The 23,444-nt window shown below is 33.5% G+C and overlaps 4 protein-coding genes across 7 annotated transcripts in view; 1 reads left to right on the top strand and 3 right to left on the bottom strand.

The window, feature by feature from the left end:
* Nucleotides 1–2,458: 2,458 nt before the first annotated feature.
* Nucleotides 2,459–7,094, bottom strand: LOC149483369 (centromere protein S-like). 3 transcript variants are annotated; one of them, XM_089702945.1, is made up of 4 exons: nucleotides 6,876–7,094; nucleotides 6,279–6,451; nucleotides 4,689–4,755; nucleotides 2,459–2,647 (listed from the first exon to the last, which is right to left on the bottom strand). In XM_089702945.1, the coding sequence occupies exons 1-4, from the start codon at nucleotides 6,909–6,911 to the stop codon at nucleotides 2,474–2,476; spliced, it is 450 nt and encodes a 149-aa protein (XP_089559071.1). In that variant the 5' UTR covers nucleotides 6,912–7,094; the 3' UTR covers nucleotides 2,459–2,473. The 3 variants fall into 3 exon arrangements, with proteins under 3 accessions (XP_089559071.1, XP_089559072.1, XP_089559073.1); XM_089702946.1 differs by having other exon boundaries at nucleotides 6,279–6,436; nucleotides 6,876–7,093; XM_089702947.1 differs by having other exon boundaries at nucleotides 6,279–6,436; nucleotides 6,879–7,093.
* Nucleotides 7,095–7,387: 293 nt separating this feature from the next.
* LOC149483368 (uncharacterized) lies at nucleotides 7,388–9,781 on the bottom strand. 2 transcript variants are annotated; one of them, XR_016316484.1, is made up of 2 exons: nucleotides 8,384–9,125; nucleotides 7,388–7,625 (listed from the first exon to the last, which is right to left on the bottom strand). XR_016316484.1 is itself a non-coding variant. In XM_089702354.1 (2 exons), exons 1-2 carry the CDS (start codon nucleotides 9,758–9,760, stop codon nucleotides 7,611–7,613), a joined length of 384 nt encoding a protein of 127 aa, XP_089558480.1. In that variant the 5' UTR covers nucleotides 9,761–9,781; the 3' UTR covers nucleotides 7,388–7,610. The 2 variants fall into 2 exon arrangements, 1 of the variants encoding a protein (XP_089558480.1); XM_089702354.1 differs by lacking the exon at nucleotides 8,384–9,125 and adding an exon at nucleotides 9,392–9,781.
* Nucleotides 9,782–11,649: 1,868 nt separating this feature from the next.
* On the bottom strand, nucleotides 11,650–16,239 carry 128up (GTP-binding protein 128up). Its single transcript, XM_089702353.1, has 7 exons — nucleotides 16,030–16,239; nucleotides 15,744–15,864; nucleotides 15,302–15,477; nucleotides 14,502–14,741; nucleotides 14,066–14,234; nucleotides 13,359–13,611; nucleotides 11,650–12,735 (listed from the first exon to the last, which is right to left on the bottom strand). The coding sequence occupies exons 1-7, from the start codon at nucleotides 16,069–16,071 to the stop codon at nucleotides 12,633–12,635; spliced, it is 1,104 nt and encodes a 367-aa protein (XP_089558479.1). The 5' UTR covers nucleotides 16,072–16,239; the 3' UTR covers nucleotides 11,650–12,632.
* Nucleotides 16,240–17,241: 1,002 nt separating this feature from the next.
* Nucleotides 17,242–23,444, top strand: part of LOC149483365 (uncharacterized) — a 91,672-nt gene continuing 85,469 nt past the window's right edge. Inside the window, exon 1 of the mRNA XM_089702401.1 lies at nucleotides 17,242–17,605. Coding sequence (XP_089558527.1) covers nucleotides 17,371–17,605 — 235 coding nt within the window. The 5' untranslated portion in view covers nucleotides 17,242–17,370. The remainder of the gene's footprint in view (nucleotides 17,606–23,444) is intronic.

Here is a 23,444-nt window from a genome sequence, read left to right as displayed (position 1 = left end):
AGTACCTGAAAAAAGTAAATTAGCCATCTCTGATTCATTTCCATTATAATAATTCTAAATTGTAGAACTTTCAGTAGGCAAAAGCGTTATTATTAATTATTGGCGTTAATTACCCACTGAATTAATCAGTTTCTTTTTAACCCAAACACTGCCGGAAGTATCAAGGTTGATTTTACTATACCGATTACCTATTACTGCAATATTGTATATGAAGCTAGAAAGTTAGTTTGAAATAAGACATCTGTATGAATAAAAAAAACAGTAAGCCTTTGCCATGCACAGCTGTAGCAATTAGTATTATCTCATCGGTCAATGTGACATTATTGCATATGAATGGAGAAATAACACGTAAAAACATCACGAACGCCCGAGCTCTTATACCACTAAACATCGCACTAAATAATATTTCACGCGAAATATTAGCAGTGCTTAAAGCAATCCAGTCAATAAGTCAGAAGCACCTATCTGCGTAATGTCTCGGTAGCATTTACATATTTTAATGAGCACCGCAGGCCTATCTGCTCTCATGTATACCCGTTGCTAGACATAGACCAGATCGCTATGCTATTAGTTGTAGGAATTTGAACGTGTGTCCACGAGTAGGTAATATTAATAGTATTGCATTTTAACAGCTCTTGATAGCGCTTTTTGGATGATACTCTTCTTGATTTTGGCAAATTATCCTTAGATTTACATTGCATTATGCATCTTTTGAGTAAATAGCGTGGTAACTATACAATAAAGCTTAGTAGGTATACCTATCCTAAGTTATTGGTTGATTGCTAAGAGATCACTATGTTATAAGTCCACTTTCTGTGCTGTATGTTCTAATATAAGTTTTGTATTGTACCTATTGTTGATATTTTGAAAGCACAGATGTCTTCTAAAATAAAATATATCTAATAAAATTTTACATAGAGGGAAGCGTTAGGTACTAATCAGTAATCATGTCAAACTAGCATCGGGGAGGTACACCAAAGCAGTATCTTCGTGTCTGCCTTCTGTTTGTCGCGATTCGCACTCTATACTTATCTAATCGGTAACTTGCTTCTTCTCTCTGCATAGATAGACATGATTCAGCATCAGTGAGGTGTTTCGTGTGGCTTTCAAATGGAAAATCCTCTTGCTAAGTATATGATTTAAAATTTAGAAGTAAGTATTATAAATTCGAAAATATCTTAATTACCTACCTATCTCTTTAAACATAGGTAAGTAGATAGGCAAAAAGTGATTAACAGATTAGATTGATTTGGAGATAGATTTATAAATTAGAAACTGGAGTACTACCTATTATTGAAGCTATCATTTTTACTGCAATTTACACCAAAGTTTAATTTAGACCAGCTATCACCAGTAAAAACAAAATATACTAATGTTAATTATAAAAAGATATAAAACACACGTCAAGCATTTGTAGCGTACATGAAATTCATTAACAAGCCCGCCTAATAACCCCTGGGTCAGTGGGAGGTGACAAACACCCTGTAATGTGCTACTGTTGAATTGCAAAAATCTCATTATGCTCTAACTGTCGTTATAGGAGTAATTAACTACCTGGCACAGAGACGTGTGTAGAGACGCGCGTCCGATATTAGAAGAAAATTTATTGTGACACCCCAAAAATTCGTACCTACGTCTAAAATCTTTGGAAGGCATTTCAGGCATTTGGGTAACGGAACATACAAAATTGTTCCTCAATTGTAATAAGTATTAGGTACTTATGTATTCATTTTTGAATGCGTTTTCACTTGAATAAGTTCGTATAAATTATTAAGTAGGTAGATATATTATGGGAAAATGCATCCTAACATCAGGAACACACTTTGCCACTTTAGACATTTATAATTCATACAAATAATTTCTGAATTAAGCGCGATGTATGAATCTGACATGCAGACGGAAAAAACAAAACAACACCGACTCCACACCCATTTCTGTTTGTTTGTAATTGTGTTTGGTTATAACGAGTTTTTTGGCGGCACGCTCAGCCATGTCCCTGGTTTGCGCCAGCATGCTTTCGCTTTTGTCTGCATATTTACCTATCCATATTAATTATTTGAACGTTCGACCGTTTTAGGAAGAGTTCCATCTCATGGTAACTAAATTTTCTAGAACGTTATCGAAAATACCGGTGGAGTAAATGGTTATTACATCCTAATAGCTGCTTATCGATAAAATATAATTGCTATTATATGACCTTATTGCACACTGTATCAAAGTTTAGCTTTTTTTGTATTGAAATAATTTCTAATAATCTGTACCTAATAATTTTTAAAAATCTGTACCTAGAGTTGAATCGTAGTAGCTAAAAAACACAAAAGGATCAAATAGTTTTTCTCTACATTTATGATTTAAAATCCTATAGTAGATAATAGACATACCTAATAAACAGTGCTTATGTAGAAATCTAAATAAAATGGCTATACATAGGCTAAAAGTTCACAATAAAAAGCATGAATTTAGTTCATATTATTTAATCAAAAGTTAAATCAATCGTTTGGTCAACAACCATATCTTCACCCTCTGCTTCCTTGTTTTCGTCTTTGCTAGTCTTCGCAAGAGTATCTGGTTTAGAGACAAGTGGTATTGTTTTCCGTCGTTTCTCTTTTGTAGCCGAGTTGCAAGCGATCCCATTCAGGTGTGTCGTCTGCAAATAATTAAATGTAAAACATTTTAATCTATAAAGATTTTAGTGGATTATTTTTTTTTTGCCGAACTATTATTTAATATCATGTACCTAGTTAATTATGATTAACTAGGTACTTGATATTATGAGTAAGTATATGAAAGAAATAGGCACGTTTATAATTCCTTGGAAAATTATACAAAAAGCAGGAATGTCAGATAATAATTTATGTCAAACTTATGAACTGACTGAAATGTTTTTTTGTGAAGCTGCTTGTAAATCATATACTTAACCTAAGTACCTATCATCTTATAATAATATTAAAAATAAAATAAAATAAATCTTTATTTCACCTTTTGGATATACAATATTGGTTATGAGGCTCTGGCTCTCTTGCTAGGCATAGCCTGTGTTAAGAAAGCCAGTCCCTTCCCTTAATGCATTGTGGTCTTGATAAAGGTAAAAATAAAAAGAAAATTTATACAAAGGCATATTATGCATTAAATGTGTAACAAAAAACCGAAGTAGGGTATACAGAAAAATGTTCTTTCCCGCAAAAGATAGCATGGCATGGCATGTTAAAAAAGTCGACGCAGGTACTTAAGCCATCACTAAGAAGTGTTATAGATTAAAATAAAATTTTGTTTATTTATTATAAACATCACAAACACCGCATGCAAAATTAGATAACTCTGTATAATTCAACTCAACATTCAACACCTATCACGACTTTTCCCGCCCGTCGAATGATACATTTGTTATTAATATACTAGTTACATGGCGAGAACATCAATTATATGATTTTCACTTGAAAACAGCGGTTGCATAAATAACAACCTCCATCATACGGATTGTTAGTGATTCAGAATCGAATTTGAATTAAAATTGCTATATTAATAACCACCAACCGATTCATTATTGCATGTTATCAGCTGTTTGTTGGTAAATTAACAATTTATGCGTCGACGTATTTCGTTATGGTGTTTAAAATGTTATTGTCGGTAAAGTGATGAACAATTAAGGATTACCTAAGTAGCTTCAACTGAGTACTTAATTTTTAATGTGAATATAAACATTACACATACAAAATAATATGCAAAAATAAGACTAAGGAAAATTACGTTTTATAATTAATGATCCAACATGTCATTTTAATAATCAAAGGTACCTATATTTTAATCATTAGTTTATTATGGGTTTTAATTTCACGTTTCATATAGGACAAGAGATATGACTCGAACGATTAATGCGATAATATTAAAGTAAGAAGTAATTTTGAACATGAAACTAGACTAGGTAGTGGTTTGATGTGAGTATATAAAAGCGGTTTATGCATGCGCAATTGCGCAAACAGACAATTGGTTACAATAATAGTGCAAGTTATAAAATAATCAAAAAATACCGATAAAAATATTTTTTAAGATAGTAGATATATAGAATGTGAAATTATAACATATTTGGAGCATGTTGATGCGTTGTTTCATTGCGACACAATGCAAAGGCGATTAATAAAATATTTTGTTAAGTTCTTGCCAGCTAGTATTATAATGACAATGAAGTTATTGGCAGTACAAGCGAATTAACGACTTTAAAAGACAATGAGACCAACGGCTATTGTTTTATTTAAAAATATTCTTATAAGGCTGTTACAATAGGACAATATTTTGCGTAAGAGCATCAACTTTTTGGTTAACTGAGAGGTTCTTTTAATTTCCATTGGTTTTTTTATGAATATCATAACAAGAAGAATTGAACTTGCTAGTATCACTTTTGAGTGAAAAATGGTTGATAACAGCCATTCTATGTTGTCGAACGTTAGGGAAAAAACAAGTTTTCATTAGCCATAGAGTGATACGTTTTGGCAAATACTATCATCGCCTGTAAATATAGTAAAATTATATTTTAGCCATAGATAATTTTTCTGTAACTTTTTATATTTTAAAATTTTCGCAACTATGAAGGGTATGAAAATATATTTAAACTCAAACTCAAACTTGCTTTTTTGCTTTTTCACGATAATCTTACCTACTAGGTATTAACAGGTGTAAAAAACGTTTCTTACCAATGAAGGGTTTCTTCGTACTAATAACTTGACGTCGTCCGAGTTAACAGTTGCCCGTTTTGCATGTCTGAAAAGCAGAATTTTATAAATAATCGAACATATTTCTGACCGAATCCTACTAATATTATAAATGCAAAAGTTTGTAAGGCTGTAACTGTAAAGTGTAAGGTATATCTAGATGCATGTTTGATAATCTATCACTCGAAAAACGCTGCGCGGATTTTGATGCCTGGCAGTGTTGCAGCTTAATTACCACTTTATAATATTTAACTCATAAGCTATAGTGATACTTGCCCGCGGGTTACTCCGTAAAACGGCGCGCCACAGCTAATAGACAAAATGTATTTTTCCCCTATTTTTCAGTTAACTCGTACCTATTAACTAGCAACGTGATCATATTATATAGGCTTTTATTATATGCTGATTATACAACGTTTTTTTGAAGTGAAACTTCTTTATCGGGGTTGGAAAAAAATTTAGTGTAATATTTTTTCGTTACGCGTGACATTTTTCTGTTACGCGCCATCTTTTTCTTATCACTACTACGCGTGATTCGACGTATTTCTGTAAAGTTGCATATAGTAAATTATTTTTTGAAAAATAAGGTCATAAAGAAGTTTCACTTCTTACGTGTGTACACTAGTATACGCACACATTTTTTTAATTTAAACTAGTAATTACTTACAAACCAAAGAAACAAATTATTTGCTTTGTCGGTATAGAATCAATACTAATATTATAAAGATGAAGAGTTTGTTTGTTTGCTTTCTTGAACGCGCTAATCTCAGGCATCACTGCAACTATTCCGATTTGAAAAAATATTTCTCTGTTAGATAGTCCATTTGATCTAAGAAGCCTATAAAATATCATCATGCCGAAGACCAATACAAGCAGAGCAATGCGGGTAAAACCGTGGGGCAGTGCTAGTATAACATAAAAACGTTAACTAAGAAAATAATCTGGTTTCATCATATCAATGTCAAAGCAATGGTGTCAATAATAACACCTTTTGCCTTTAGTTTATCCTCTTCGCAAGACAGTTTATGCCCCACATTGCAATTCATATTATGCAGATCGAGTACTAAACTGGTTTCTAAATAATGATTATTATACTGTTTAACAAAAGAGTTGTGAGAAATTGAAATAATTGCCTGTTCAAACATATTGCTGACACGTAAATCACTACTTTATTAGGTCATATAAAACAAAGTCCTCCGCAGCGTCTGTCTGTCTGTTCGCGATGAATTCAAAAATTATTCCACCGATTTTCATCTTGCTTTTCAGTTTTCATCAATGGATTAGTTACGTGATTCTGGATGATTTTTTCATGCATAATCTTTACTGGAAAATTATTACCTACTTATTGATATTAATAAACTAGGTAAGTACCTACCTACCTAATTACGCAGAGGAAGCCGCGGGCAGAAAGCTAGGAATAGGTACGTCATAGTATTATCACAGGTACTTTAGTATAATAATAATTTAAATATCGTGCAGCGAAATCAGAAAATATTATATCTTATTTATTAGGTTATATTATATAGGTCTTATTTATTCATTTTTAGGCAAATAATCTTTTAATAGTCATACTTAGCAAAAGCTTCCAAATCCGACCCATATACTTCAAGTTTCTTGTACACCAATTCAGCAATTATTTCCATGGCAGGTTTGGTGATCTCCATTCCAAGGAAGTGACAAGCTTCCGTACAAATGGCGCGAACATCGCGATGCAGTGCAGCCCGCGCTTTCTGAAATACATTGAACTGCCATCTAGTGATAACATTTATAACTAATGCATAGTTTGGTAAACCTAGTCAGTACATGTAAATTACAATAGATGGCGCTGATTTGTAAATAAAACCTAGTCAGTACATGCAAATTTCAAAAGATGGCGCTGAAATATTTGAAAATAAAAAAGTTCTGTTTTATTTTACATCGTTTCTAAATTATTGTTATATTATAAATGAATAAAAAAAATAACTGATTTGAAATAAATAATTAGGTTCCAAGCAATTATAGACAAACATCTTTCAAAATAATAGGTGTAGTTACAAGACGTTACAAAAAATGTTTACAGAAAATAATAATTACTTAAGAATATAAAAAAATAAAATATGATTGTATCCTCACATCAACAGCACGACACAAGACACATTATAATTTATATACTTAATTAAATATACTTACTACCTGTGGTGTGGTCAAACTTTGAAAAGTATTCATAATATTAACGTTGTTGAATTCATCAGTAGCTTGACATTATTAACACACTTTCTATGAACAGTAACTCTAGTAACAATAGTATACTGATATATCATACGACTTTACATAAAAAATATAATCTACAAAACCCGACAAAACCCAATGTTTTGATTTTTGAAACTTTGAAAGTAAAAATGACATTTGAAATAGCTTGACATTTATTCGGTTTTGCCAGCATATAAAATCCAAATTATAGATGAACAAAAATATCTATATATTTTTTTTTTAATTTTTAACCTATGCACGCGTAATGTTCAACAAAAAAAATCATCTAAAATTTTTTACGTAAATTGCATTACGGTAATGCATTTCCTAACAAAACTTAATTTTAATATAACTTATAAGATTTAGAAGTTTTTATTTTCGTTCAATATATTATAAACTGCAGCCATAATATTAGGGTTGTGTGAAGAAATGGAGAAAATAAAATTGCAGCGTAACGACACACTTATTTATTTTGAAAGTTTTAACAAGAATAATCCACGTTTAACAATGGCCAGCTAATATATAGGCTTATCCCCTCCGCGTGGCTGGCTGGTAGGCATGGCGGTGGCATGGCGGCTGGCAGGAGGGGATGTCAACATGGCGGCTTGGCTTGACGGGGGTGACAGGCGACGTCACGTCCGTTACCACAGAACACATAATACATATTACTGTCCGTTACACTCGGCCATCCTGAAACAGTTGTTCCCACAGGAACAACAAAAATAATTAGCTCTCTAATAAATCAATAAGATCTTCGGTTTCCATTTGCTCATCCGAACTGCTAGCACTATCAGAAATTGTAACAATACTTTTATAGGGCCTCAACGAATCTGCAGCTACTAACCTACTAAAACTCTTATACCCACGTAAACCCTATATACTTCTAATTTGGTACCTATCATTGCCCAATACTTTCGTTACGACATAAGGACCGGAATGCAAGTCGTCAAGTTTAGTGTTAACTTTGGATGCTGAACAAGTAGGTGCTTGACGCGTTAGCAATAAATCACCCTTCTTATATATGTGAGCGGATTTTCGTTTCCTATCGAAGTTACGTTTCATTCTAGCGCTCGCTTTTAGTATCCTGACATTGCACCATATAAAACCAATCCGCTACTTCGAGACGATTCACGTTCATAGTGTCTACTGGATGTCTACTTAACGCATCTACATGTTTCATTCGTTCCCCCGGCCTATACTCTACGCTTATATCGTTATCTTGTATAGAAAGCCACCACCTTGCGATACGTGGTATAATGTCACGTTTTGTAAGCGTAGCGCGGACTGCTGTACAATCAGTAACAATCTTAACCTTTTTTTCTACTACACATATACGCGAAAACGACGCAAGGATTCTACAACGGCAAGAGTTTCAAGTTCATAACTATGATACATGCTTTCCTCTTTACTTGTCACCCTACTAAAATATAAAACGGGTCGCAACGTACCATCAATCTGCTATTCCTAATTTACACACAAAGCACAGGATCGTACAAAGCTAACACAGGCTCGGAACACAAACACTTTTTTAATTGTTCGAAACTATTGTTTTGATCACTACTCCATATCCACGAAGCTTTCTTTTTAGTTAAATCGGTTAAAGGGCGGGCAATGATAGCAAAATTGTAAATAAACTTGCGAAAATAACTACACAACTCGATAAATTGACGCACACTATGAACATTGGTCGGTGTTGGAAAACGAGACACCGCTAATAACTTTGAATCGCCCGGTTGAATACCCTTAGCCGATATTTTATGACCTAAATACGTTATTTCATTTTGCAAGAACGAACACTTACTCATGTTTAATTTTCAATTTTCTACTTCAAGTTTGACAAGTACCGCTTGCAAAATATCGCCTGACATAACGTCATTCGAGGGTAAGAGTAAATCGTCCAGAAATGCCAAAATTTCACGTTTACCATGTTTGTTTTTAACATTATTATTTTTAGTTCTACCTACAGATTCAACTATTTTATTTATCAACCGCATAAAAACGGATGGCGCGTTCGCTAAACCGAATGGAATACGAGTGTACTCGAAATGACCCTGAGGATGAATGCAGTTTTATGTGTATCTTCATTACTAACACGTAATTATTGATGATGGCCTTGAACTATATCTAAACTCGTAAAATATTTGTGGCCCGCTAATTTCGAAACCTGATCGTCTATGTTTGGCAATGGAAATCTCTTTTACGGTAATAGCATTTAAGGCACGGTTATCAACACACATCCTACTGTCACCGTTTTTCTTTTTGACTAAAATGACCGGAGATGCATAACTAGATTCAGACTCTTTGATAATCTCGGCATCTAATAAATCACTTTAGACTGAACTACTGCTTGTTCGCTATGCGATAATCGATAAGGCTGGCGGTAAATAGGCTGATCACTAGTAAGCTTTATTATTAGCATTATAATTGGCAAATCTATGGCAAGCAAGGGTAAGTACCTGGCTATTTGGCTGTAGTGGAGACTCCTGGCAGCTTTCAGCCCTGGTTAGGACCTCTCCCGGCGGCCACACGATAACCTCGCAGCCCATGTTGATGACTTTGATGTACCCGTCTTCACCAGTGAGCAGGGTGGATGGAAGAGAGTAGGCCACTCCCTGCAGCTCATGATGCCGAGGCGGTGTAACCGCATCGTTGCCGACCTTATTTCCGAGAACCCGCACTTGAATGATGGAAGAGCCAGGTGCAAGTCTCTCTTCGTTGACTGTGACGACTTTAAAGCGATCATGGTCTTCGATAGCCTCAATATCGCAAATGGGATCTTGAGTACGATTAAATTCGACAAGGCCTTTGTTAACTGTCAATGTCATACCTTCGCTGTTGATGACAGGCTGGCCGATTATAAGATTAAAAGAAGATTAACATCGGCCATTTTGATGCTAGACAAGTAGGCGTGGCATTTCATGGTTATACCGTCAATTTCTAATTGAAATTCGACTTCTCCACGACTAGTTGAGAGTCCACCGGAGAATCCTTTTAAAATGACACTCGTCGGTTTGACATTCAATGACAATGCGTTCGATACTTGATCGTTTAAAACGTTAACTTGACTGCCGGTATCAATGTATGCTTTCACGTGGATGCCATCGACTTTAACGACCTTTTTGTATATTTCATTATAAGGGCGTAGTACATTTACTTCTTTTATGTTGTCGGTTGAGATAGATCTTCTATTTTCCGTGGCAATTGTAGAACAACGTGAAGCAATGTGTCCCTTATTTCCACATTTATAACATGTACGTGTGTCAGGTAGGCAGCAATCACGCAGTAAATGACCAGTTTTATTGCATCTCGGACACGGGTCTGTTTCGACATTGGGTGGCATTGACTTTTTATCCAGGTGAGATGGCCTACTCACCAAATTTTTATGAAACCTTGTGTCGATAGGTAAAGTACGGTAGTCGTCAAGTGCACATAAAAATCCTTCGTAAAGCTCTCCTGGCGTGTGGCATTGGAAGGCTCGAGCGTTAGGTTGTAGCGATAGTGGCAGACCACGAATGATACAGGAAACGCTGGCGCTATCGGATAACTTGCACCGGAAGCACATGGCGATTTTATCTTGATAGTATTTTGTCATCGTCTCTGTAGGTTGCTTTTTCCTTTGTAGTAATTCTTCAAGCATGTTTCCATAATCGCGATATCGAGGAAATGCTCGCAATAGCATATCCTTCCATTGTTCCCACGTGTAATTGTAGTTCTCTAGACGATTATACCACTTCTTTGCTTGACCTCGCAGCTTATCTTGTAGGTAAAATGATTTAGTTGTATCGTCCCATCCATTTATTTCCCCAATTTGGTCAATTTTACGAATCCATGCTTGTACCGTGCATTCCTCACTATCAGGGTCAAATTCCGGGATTAAAGATGCAGCACGATGGACTTTTGACTTATTTGGAGCTTGGGGGTCATCTTCCAGGTTGCGTAAAGCCTTTACTACTTCTTTTTCCAGCAGATTCTTGAGCAACTTCCGTGCAGGCGGTGAAGAAGTACCCTCATCTTCCTCCGACATTGATTCGTCAGGAGGTCGACAAACTTGTGGTCGACGTCGTTTCATCCCGCTTCTGATTTGTGAAGAAATGGAGAAAATAAAATTGCAGCGTAACGACACACTTATTTATTTTGAAAGTTTTAACAAGAATAATCCACGTTTAACAATGGCCAGCTAATATATAGGCTTATCCCCTCCGCGTGGCTGGCTGGTAGGCATGGCGGTGGCATGGCGGCTGGCAGGAGGGGATGTCAACATGGCGGCTTGGCTTGACGGGGGTGACAGGCGACGTCACGTCCGTTACCACAGAACACATAATACATATTACTGTCCGTTACAGTTGATAATAAATTATCATTGTACAAGTTTGCAATTTCGCTATTTATACCAAGAGAATGTTTATACTGTCGCAGATAATAAAATAATGTAGATACTCTGTATAAGAATGGCGCGAAATTCAAATACCGTTTCTTTTGCATTACACTCTTGTAAACTAATATTCAATGGGACGCTTAATTAGCGTCAGTTACCTATATAAAGCCTATATACGTCTTGCTTCGTAGATAAAAATAGGAATACTGAAAACTTCAACTATATTTTCATGAATAACTTATCAACGGGTATTTGTGAATGTCTGCAGACAGATGCAGCGGAAGACATTTTATTTGTATTGATAAAAAACGAGGAGTAAAATAAAAAAAAAGAAAAACATAACTAAATAACGATATTTATTCATCTTTTGTTATACAATGTAAAATAACTGTAAGTCTTAATTAAATGCTTATAGAAATAAACAACCTGAGTTACACACAATGTTAAACTTCAAAGTTTAAACACAAAAACACGTGATAGTTTGTTGATCTTAGAAATCTGTAGAAATCAACACGATATATTTTTCAATATATCATTTCATTATGTAAACATTCACGGGAAAAAACCAGTTGTATTATGCAGAAAGAGTTAAGCACTTAATATAAATAAAGACATTTTTGAAGTGAAACTTCTTTATCGGGGTTGGACAAAAATTTAGTGTAACATTTTTGCGTTACGCCGTACGCGTGACATTTTTGCGTTACGCCGTACGCGTGACATTTTTAAGGTCATAAAGAAGTTTCACTTCTTACGTGTGTACTCTAGTACACGCATACATTTTTTTTAGTTTTAATTATATACAAGACAGTTTTATAGAGAAGAGATATATGTGAGTTATGTCGCCTTGAATATTTTAAACAAATATAGACTGTTTTCTCTTGGTTTATCAAGCATAATTTTATTAGCAATGTTTCATGTGTAAGTTGATGAAACTATAACTTATAGACAGCTCGACAAATCTTTCTCATATATTTCATTTATAAACCATTCATAAAAAAGATAAAATATAGTTACTTAATAAATACAACACAATATGCGTTTATTGATAAACCAAACATGATACTTGCACAAGAATGTAATAGTGGAATTATGAGTCTTAATACATTGAAAACATTTAATTTTGAAGCTTTCAATTTATACTATATTTTTGTCATGTAGTAAAAATTAAATGCTAAAATTTAACATTTAGGTATTTATTTTAATGTATTTATAATCATGTTTCCATTGATTTACATCCTTGTGGATATAGGATATCTCAACAAGTTTAACTTGATGGTGAATAAAATATTTTTGTATAAGTAATTCATAAAACATAGGTCATGCTAAACTTTCTTCACAATTTGAACAACATCTTCATCTGCTAGAACATGATCGATACCAACTTTCTGCGGCTGATGTTTCACCGATGAACCCCATACAAGGGCACTGTAAGAAAAAAAGTACAAATTTTAAAATAATGTAAGTATGTATGTACTTATCTTATATATAAAAATGAATCGCAAAATGTGTTGGTAAGCGCATAACTCGAGAACGGCTGAACCGATTTCGATAATTCTTTTTTTATTATATTCCTTGAAGTACGAGGATGGTTTTTATGTAGAGAAAACGTAAACATGTACCACGGGCGAAGCCGGGGCGGACCGCTAGTTCCTCATAAAAATGTATGATATTATTTAAAGTACAGATGTTCAAGAATTAAATTAACAAAAATAAATTAAATGTAACAGAAATGGAAATTTTATTTCTTTTAATAATATTTGAACATTATATAGGAAGCCAATTTCCAAGTATTGAAAGAATTTTAAGAATATAATACTTATAGTAAAGCCATTTTAATAGGCAACATTTGACAGTTCAACAAAATTCAACAACGTAACCACATTAATTCACTTTAATCAATGTTTTAAGCAGGTTACCTCTCTTCGAAGATAAAATTGATTGACGTCAAATATTGCCTGTTAAATTGGTATGACTATAAATAAATGTATTTAAGAGAATTTAACATCTTTTAAGGAAAAACAAACTTTACAGCAATAAAAGGAACTTACTATTTAAACTCCTTCACAATAGATCTATGCAGCTTGTTACAAAAATCTTCTACGCTTGTTCTATCATCATGCAAAACAACGGGAGCATTATAATCAGGCAGTTGGCCCTTTGGTTTAGTGTATATTCTGATAAGCTTGAGATATTCCCACATTTTCTCCAATAAATCATCGAAATTCCACCTGTGGTGAGCGGAGATAGGCACGCAATGCGGAATTTTATAAATTACATCCAATTCTTCTATGCTAATTTGATCTGAAAATAATATTTTGTTTTATAGCAAAAAAATTCATTCATTCATTCATTCATTCATAACTTTTGTGCATCTGTTGGCATGGTGTTCTTATGTAATGATAAACTTTGTGTGTGATAAAGATTGTGTTTTTATAAATTAATATCGGCACAACTGCTTAGAATCAAAAATCATTAAAATTTCTTCAGCCATTAATTTAATTAGTAATAAGTGGTGTTAATATTGCCACTTTCTTCTACATATTATACAGGTACTAGCTTTCCGCCCGCGGCTTCGTCCGCTTTATCTAAACCATAATAAATTATCCTTACTCTTGAATCACTCTATCTATTAAAAACAACCGCATCAAAATCTGTTGCGTAGTTTAAAAGATTTAAGCATACATAGGGACAGAGAAAGCGTTGTTTTATACTGTGCAGTGATATTTTAGAAAAGCATTATTACAACTTTACTTACCAATTTTATTCAACAAGTAGATACATGGTACATAAATTCTATTTCCTTCAATGACATCAATAAGATCATCACTTGTAGCGTCATACCTAAGTGTAATATCAGCGTTATGTATCTTATATTCTGAAAGAATTGTTTTTACGGCTTCTACATCCAGTTCAGTTTGTGGACACTAAAACAAAATTAATTATATAATATGAATATATTAAGTAAAAATATCAATAATTATAACAAACAATGCATTTGAAGATATAAGCTGAAATGTTAAAATTAACAGGATACAATTCATGTTTCTACAAAAAATTTTTAGGTAAATTAGGTTCCAATTAGCATGCTGTTTGTTTTTTTTTTACCTCTTATATATTAGATTTTCTACACATACATTCTCAATTCTTATAACAAGAAATTGGTTAATAAATTTCAATCATTAATAACTTACAGTTGTGTTCAAATTGATTCCACCTTTGTCTTTCTTCCTAAAGTATATATTTGGAGGTTGTTTGTTTAACCGCAGGCCGAAACCTTCCAATTCATGTTCAAGTAACTTTTTGTGTTGCAGAGGTTTTAAAACATCAAGCACTATGAATATAAGACTGCATGTGCGAGCAACAGCAATCACTTGACGACCACGACCCTTGCCGTCTTTAGCACCTTCAATAATACCAGGCAAATCAAGTAACTGAAATTAAAGGAGTTTTTTAAATAAAATATTTTGGCAGTGACTTATGTTAAGTATAGCGTTGTTCTTAACATTTTACTTACGATAACCTATTCTATGTACAATTATTCTGTGTTCATCAAATTAAAAAAACTGTATGATAAAATTATACGCTCAGTTATAGTCTGAACAGTAAATATTAATGCTAGTCTAAACTATTTTTATTCAAAGTTGCTGCATTGCATTTTCATTATTAAATAATAGAAAATAAGGAATAATAAGTATTATTCATTGCTAGCTATCCGCCCGCGGCTTCACCCGCGTTTTCAGAGAAAAACCTGCATAGTTCCGCATAGTTCTGCATAGTAACCGTTCCCGTGGGATTTCTGGGATAAAACCTATCATATGTGTTAATCCAAGTTACCCTCTATATCTGTGTTAAATTTCATTGTAATCGGTTCAGTAGCATTTGCGTGAAAGAGTAACAACATACACACACACATCCAACCTCACAAACTTTCGCATTTATTAGGAGGACATAATATAATAGGAAAAAAAATACATAATAAATAAACATTTACCTGAATTTTAGCACCCTTATATTTAATACAACCAGGAACAGTTGTAAGCGTTGTGAACTCATAGGCCGCAACCTCAGAGTAAACTCCCGCTAAATTAGATAGCAGTGTTGATTTTCCTACGGATGGAAAACCTACAAATCCAATTCGGGCATCACCAGTTTTGGCGACATCGAAACCTGCGAAATAATAAGTCATCTATTATAAAGTAGGTAAACAAAAAGTTAATCAACAGCTAAACAGATGAAAAGTGGTTTTGGCTTGGATTCTCACAATATCTCTTCAGGGCACAGATGGTTGATAACTGATAAGCCAGTAAAGAAATGCATCCACTTTACACTTGCCTACCTAAGGTCATTACACTATAAACTATAAAGCGTTACCATACCTTGCAGACGTCGAGGACTTCTTGTTCAAGTTGAAAATATGTATTTCATCAACATACCTTCACCAGTAGCTCCGCCGCCACCTTTTGGAGTGATGAGTTCTCGCCGCAATTTAGCCAATCTTGCTTTTAAAATACCCAAATGCAGAGCAGTAGCCTTGTTTTTTTGGGTCCGAGCCATCTGAAAAGTAACCGCTAGATTATAATTTTGCGCTAAAATATTGTGAAAATAAATGTTTTATGCATCATTGATAAATGTTAATGGATTTTGTTTCATGATTTAAACATTTGTTTGTTATTTTTGTATTCATTTTAAGTTCGGAATAGCATAACCTCTAGTACAAACCTCGGACTCAATGGCTGCAATCTTTTCTAATATAGTACTCATTTTGGTAGTCTTCGAATATTAAAATTCTCTTTCTTAAAATCAAAAATAAATATATTATTCTAAGTCTTAATATTCGTAAATAATATCCCCAAAATAAAGACTTCAAGCGTGTCAATCTTTTATCGACATTCGACACTCGACAGACCACAGACCACAGCGACAGACCGTCAGACGTCGACATGAAACATCGAGAGCCCGGCTGCCGGAAAAACAGGGTTGCCATTTAAAAAGTTGCCAGTTCAGGTCGTATTGAATTTATTTGTCAAGGCTTTTAGAAAATAATTTAATTCAAACACAAATGAAAATACAAAATTTTAATTAATTATTTGAAATCTGAAATTATTTTATAAATCAATTACTACAATAAATTTTCAGAATAAGTCAAAGAAATGTTTACTAAAAAGGTATACTTAATAACACAAATGGGATGAATCAACTAAAAGAATTTTCTATTCATCTTAAAATAATATTTATAGTTAAATTAGGTATATGGAAAAAAGTGAATTTAATTTGACTATATACTTTATTAGATGTCACTCGGAACACTTTGAATACAAGCTTTAGTTACAGCGACCACCCCAAAGATGTCTCTATTATCAAAAAATGAATATGACCAACCACGTGGAAATGCTTTTCCCGCAGGTTTGGAAGCGTGAAAGAAATAGTGGGAAACCGTCGGCAGTCGGGGGTATGTTTTCATGAGAAATATTTCAGTTTAACCTCGCGTGTCGTTGAAGTTGGATGTGCTTTATAAACTTGTGGTTTGCACCAAGTTCTCGATGTATAGTGGTATGCAAGTAAAAACGTTTGATGAAGTAGGATAAACAGTATGTGAAATATAATTATTACTTACTAACATATTATACGTAATATTATAAAAATATGATTAATTAAGTTTTTAATAAGTTAGCGGGAGTGAGAATAATGTAAATATTATACTTATATCTAAGTAATTAAAATTTACTCTTTTGGTAAGACATAAATAATTTTAAATCTATATCAATACAATACTAAATTAGTAAATTTGCAATTAAATAAAAGTTTATAACAAACTATTAGTGGTAAATATTTCTATCTACTAGTACTAGTAGTCTTAAAATAAAAATGTCTACATAAAAAAGAAACCTGTATTCAATAATAGATAATGAAGCTGCAATATTTATTTACCTAGTAAAATCTCAAAATATAAATAATTACCTAATTTAGCTGTGGTGTGACTCCTTCTGTGATATAAAATTGTGTCATGAAGAAATACTATTAGTTCAGTAAAAGTGCTTTTAGTAAATTAACTAAAGAACAATGTCTTCTGAGGTTTCATTGGATGGACAAGAAAGGCCTAGTTTTTTTCGTCGAGTGGCCACTGGTTGTATGAAAGCCGCTTGTTCACAAATTGGATTAGTTGTTTTAGTGGTAATTTATGTACTTCTTGGCGCCGTGCTTTTTGAATATTTGGAGTCTGGACCAGAGGTGCAGAAACGCTCGGCAATACAACGCTCAAGAGAAGAATGCTTGAAGGAGCTGTGGGCTATAACAGGTGAGTGATATTATACGTTGGAAAATGTATTATTTAATAAATGTTATTACATATTTCGAAAAAATAATCTGTTACAATATTTTTGGTTTCTACTAGATAATACCTACTAATAGATAAATAGTCAACCGTAAATCGAATTTAAGAATTAGTTTAGTTATAAGTAGGTAATTACTGGCCCACCAAGGTTTTGTTTGAAATTAATAATTATATATAGTTTTAGAAACCTCAATTCTCTTATTTAATTAAATTTCACAGTTCCTCAATATTTGCGGTTTCAAGTCAAAGCTTAAATATTTTTGCTCCTCCATACTTTTCAAAATCATCACATAAAAGCGAATTTGGCATTGCACGTATTCATGAATTAAGATTTTTTGTACATAGGTTCATATTTTATCAATTTGGTTTTATAATAATGAAAACCTACCCACTCATATTATTATGATATACCTACTAGATACAAATGGTATTTTCCACTAAGTTGCTGTTACATCATAATATGCTGATAAGCCTCTTAATTAAGTAGGTACCTATCTATAATGACCAAATTCGCCATCCGATATGCAGCGTCTAGCTAATATTTTGATTGCAAACAAAATACCTACAATCTGAATGAATTAGTAAAATCTTACTATTTTCGTTTAGTTTAGTTATTAATTGATCGAAGAATCCGTTTCACTTTAGAATACAAGAACACAAAGCAAATTAAATAATTTAAACATAATATATTCTATGTAAGTAATGTTATAATATGTTCATAAGTTTGTTAGGAAAACTACTCAAAATATGAGATATCTACCTACCACCCTAACTGCCAAGGCCGCCAACACTATTCTGAAAGTAAATTGGAAAAAACAAGAGGAATTTTTTTTCTTGTCGGAGATTCAAGAAAAAACTCACAGACTAGTGAAATACAAAAACGTTTGGTTTCAATAGGAATTCATATTCAAAATCATGCGGGCGACGACAACTAAATTGCCTACTTTCAGAACCTATAAGTCCTTGCAAAACTTAGTTTCCGATATTCGCTTGTGTTCAACTGAAGCTCTAATCTTTATAGATTATTAATTGACCTACGTGCTTGTCTGGGAAATTATATATTTTATTCCTTTGCATTTGTTTACCTACGATTTTCGCTGCCAATTTAAAAACTTATTTGACAATTCAAAGCTTTAATATTCTTGCGTTGTTGATTTCATTTCCTGAAATCGACGGTTGAACATTAAAAGTGTATCAGCGAAAAGCATTGTTAAAAAGCCCATTTAACATAGTCTTGAATGGAAAACAATCAAACTAAAAGGTATTAGTCGACAGGTGTCATTGACCGCAGTTTCATTGTTTTGGATACTTGCTTCTGAGAAAGGTGAAACGTTTACCCGAGTTCCGACCCTTTAAACATTTGTCACCCGACTTCTAGAATAATTAATTTCTGAATAAAGGTATTTACTTTCTTATTTTACCCAGTTTTGGCCGATTTTTATCAACTAGGGTCATTAACGACAACGATAAATAAAAGTAACCGCACAGATTTCAGAAACTTTTTTTTAGGAAAAGTATAATTTTCATCGTGACTCATGAAATAATTAAATTTTAATTCTAAAATGTTATGTTTTCTTAAAACTATAATCCTTGTTATTACAACAACAACTTGCTCTATAATTACAACACTACGCAACTGTGTATTACGCTTTTTTTGATGAAAAATCTACTCAACTCTGTTTTCCTGGAATGTAGGGTAGACTGAGTATGGTTGAAACAGTTTAACTTATAACGTCCATAGTTTTGCTTTTTATAACCCGAGCGATGAAAAAGATGCAATGTAATTTTAGTTCTAGGTGTGTTATTTTTGATAGTAGATAAAATTAAAAAATAAATCCGATTTGTTTCAACTATCCCCATACCAGGAGCGGTTGAAACAGTGATTGGGGTCATTTGAAACACTTGCGAATAATAAAAAATATAATATTACAATATGGTTTATTAATTGTTTAATTTAAATGTAAGAATAATTAAGTATTTTCGGGATTTGGTCTATCCGTAACAAATGCAGGAGCAAAATCGAGCTCAGTGAACATATTCCGATTATACGGGTAAGTTCCTGTTTTGCGAAAGCCGTCTTGAATATTTGAAGGCGTAAGAGCAACTGGCATAGCAGACGCTACAATCCCTGGAATATGGTAAATGGACATTGTCTTTCCTGGATGGCTTCGCATCCATGCATCGCAGGCTGAATTTATAGCTTTCTTTAAAGGGCCATATACAGATCGATCAAGTGGCTGGAGTCTGTACGAGCATTGTGATGGGAAAGATAGTAAGATAATGCCATTGCTTTTGCAAAAGTCTAGTCCGTTAATGTGGATATGCGAAGAGTGATTATCGATCAGAAGTAACACCTTATGAGACAGAGATGCATTTGTATGTTTTTTAAAGTGTTCCAGAAAATGTATGAATGTGTCATCTTGCATCCAGCCAGAGGGGTTGGCAGCTCCAGCGGAGCCAACAGGCCCATCCCTAACAAAATGCTCTTGGTAACGCACTCGCGGGAAGACGAAGAATGGCGGAATAACATTTCCGATGGCATTCGCCACAAAGGCAACTGTGACCAACCTTTCCGCTGAAGTTACTGAATCAACTTGATGAGTACCACGCCTATCCACTACTCTGTCAGGCTTTTGAATAGTAGTTATGCCTGTTTCATAAGCATTATATATATCTTGAGGCTCAAACTTATGACGATCCATGACAATGGTCAGATTGTCATAGAAACAATCTACATTGATTTTGTTACTAGTCGCCCTGGAGAGGCTCGTAACCTGAGCTGCGCGTAAAGATAGTTCGGGGTTTCTTCTCATAAACATCTGAAACCATTCCTCACCAGCCAGCTCGTTGTCATCCCAAGTTATAGGCCGTGATAAATTATATTTAACTGTAAGTTCATAGGCCAATTTTCTTACCTCCTTTTTAGGTAGTTCAAAATATATATCTGCATATCGAATCAAGTATTTTGAAAGCTCTCGCTCTTGCTCTTCATTAAAAACTCGGTTATGTGCTTTATATCCCATGTTTGGATTTTCTTGCTCGCCATAGACATCTCGCTTTCGAATATACCTTAGAAGCGAACAATGGTTTAATCCGTGCTTCTCTGCCGCTTTTCGCAATGATTCTCCTTTTTTCACCTCCTCATATGCGTCTTTGTACTTCGACAAGTCTATTTGTCCTCTCGAAGTCTTTCTTACGCGTACTCTCGGCATCTAAAAAAACAACACAAAATTAATATAATGTTTCAACTACACCAAAAAAAAAAATGTTTCAACCGTCCCCAACTCCTACTTTAGGTAAAACTCAGTTATAGTAATTGTAACAACAATGATACACAAAAACTAGTCACGATGTTATATTCCACGAGCTTCGTTTAAAAAAAAAACGCGCACTTAATACTGTGACTTCAATATAAACGACAAAAATTGAAATAATCTCTAAGCAAAATTACTTACTTTTGGTCATCAAAACACAATAGGGTCTTCTAAAAACAGCTGAAGCGCGCGGAGATCGACGCAACATTGAGGTTCGTGTTTAGAACAAGGGTCGTTCGCTTCGTTTTCCCCTTGGACCCCTCACCACCGCAACAACGGTTTGCGTGTTGTTTCAAAACCGTCTTTTGTTTCAACCGTCCTTTGTTTCAACTGTACCCAGTCTACCCTACATAACATACTACATTTTCTATAATGCTGATGCAATTAAAAAAAAAATTGTCTTCTAGACTACAGGCCCATGTTGAAAAAATTATGGGTCATTTGACCCACCACCTGACCTATCTAGAATGATATAAGATCATAAAATAATAAGATTCAGCACTATGACGTCACTTGTAAGCTGTCCACCTGAGTGCAGGTGAGAATTCGAAAGTTCAGGTAGAGATTTTCTCCCCTTGTCTCCATGATTTTTGTACGGCGTTGCGGAATAATGGCTTAAAAGCAGTATAGAAATAGTATGACACAGATGCCGTACAAAAATGGTGGTCCACAAAGTCGGAATTTATTTTTATTTTTCGACAGTTGCCGGGGTAAATTTGGTCATTTGATTTTGTACGGCATCTGTGTCATACTATTTCTATACTACTTTTAATCAATTATTCCGCAACGCCGTACAAAAATCATGGAGACAAGGGGAGAAAATCTCTACCTGAACCTTCGAATTCTCATCTGCACTCAGGTGGACAGCTTACAAGTGACGTCATAGTGCTGAATCTTATTATTTTATGATCTTATATCATTCTAGATAGGTCAGGTGGTGGGTCAAATGACCCATAATTTTTTCAACACGGGCCTGTAGTCTATTCCTAAATCATAGATTACATAGGTACTCTTATTATTGTTGTAAAATATTATATTCCGAGGATGTAGTTGAATCGATAGAAATATATGTCACAACTCTAAACCCTTAAATTTTTAAACTAATTCATCATTACTTCGAATATTAATTCTCTTTCATAATGTATGTTACAATGGTGTATTCGGTTTGATTCATTAAATTATTTGAAAAGCCGATCGTTTAGCTCGGAAATAACTATTCAACGTAATTTATTTCCTCTCATTATATGCGCAATTAACAGCTTATTGGAAGCTTTCTACAAAAGAGGTTTGAAACGAATGTATAGGCACTGAGCGTGTTATATTGTATGAGAGGCTCTATGTATGTATATGGAGGCTCTAGTATGTATGTAGAAGCTCTATGTATGTTTTACTTTGATAGCTACCGGCTTTTCTAAAGTAATTGATTAATACACGTACCGCGCTAAGATGATTTATATTTAAAAAGCGATTAACATGTCTTCTTTCTTTAATAAGATAATTGCTTTTATTAGTTGAGCCCAAACTCTATATAGAAAATTCATTGTTAATTATTATTTACTTAACATAATTATGATACAATCATATTACTAGAGTATTTTTATTGAATATCCAAATTATTATAGAATTTCAAAATAAAAAGGACGTTTATTTTATTGCCACAACACAGAAAATTATTTCCTATAAGGAAAGGGTCGATGACATCGCATTAATTTTGCCTGAAGGCATTGTCAGGGAAATCAAGAAGATTCGGCGTTGAAAAGACATCGTCTAAAATTAATTGTAGGCTTTTAAATTATAATTGCAAATCATTTTGCAATTCAATTAGAGTGTATTTTCCGAAAACTGTATAGAGAAATTCATTTATATTGGTATCTAAAGAAAGAAATGCAATATTATTTACTACATAAAGAATAGATACACAAACCATACACACAATAAAATACTGAGTACTGTGTTGTAAGTACCGTCTTGACTTATCATAAATGTCAGAAGCATGAAACCCTGATACTGATATTCTACCAAGCAAGCCAACAGTGTCTGAGAACAAGAAATAAACAATTTCGGTTCTCTTCTAGAGAAAAGATATTTCTATAATAAGACAACCTATCTTTATTAATGTTTTTAGGGTCTATTCTATAGATAGAATTGATTCTATGGATAGAATAGATTCTAAAAACGAACGAAAGCCTTAAAATATCATATCTATCTTATTTTTATTTTTACTAATTTATAAATAAACAAACTATAAAACTAAAGTGTATCCTCACATAACATAAAATCAAGTTACAAGTCTCTCAAGAAATGTCCCTTTTCCAAAAAAAGAAATTCAACTAGTAAGACGCTTTTACGGAGCAATAAAACGCTACCTTAATTACAGGTTCTTAAATATTTATTCAACGAAACATTAGTATCGCTGTAATAAAATTTTCGAATAACTCTTTAAACTGTTGTCATAATACTGTATTATGACGTCATTTTACATAGTAATT

Source organism: Colias philodice, chromosome 13 (genome assembly GCF_061535455.1).
Source record: "Colias philodice isolate Cphi_HAF_F1 chromosome 13, ilColPhil1 Martin Lab GWU primary, whole genome shotgun sequence".
Taxonomy (NCBI): domain Eukaryota; kingdom Metazoa; phylum Arthropoda; class Insecta; order Lepidoptera; family Pieridae; genus Colias; species Colias philodice.
Note: the sequence above shows the minus strand (reverse complement) of the source record. Positions and strands in the feature narration are given on the sequence as shown.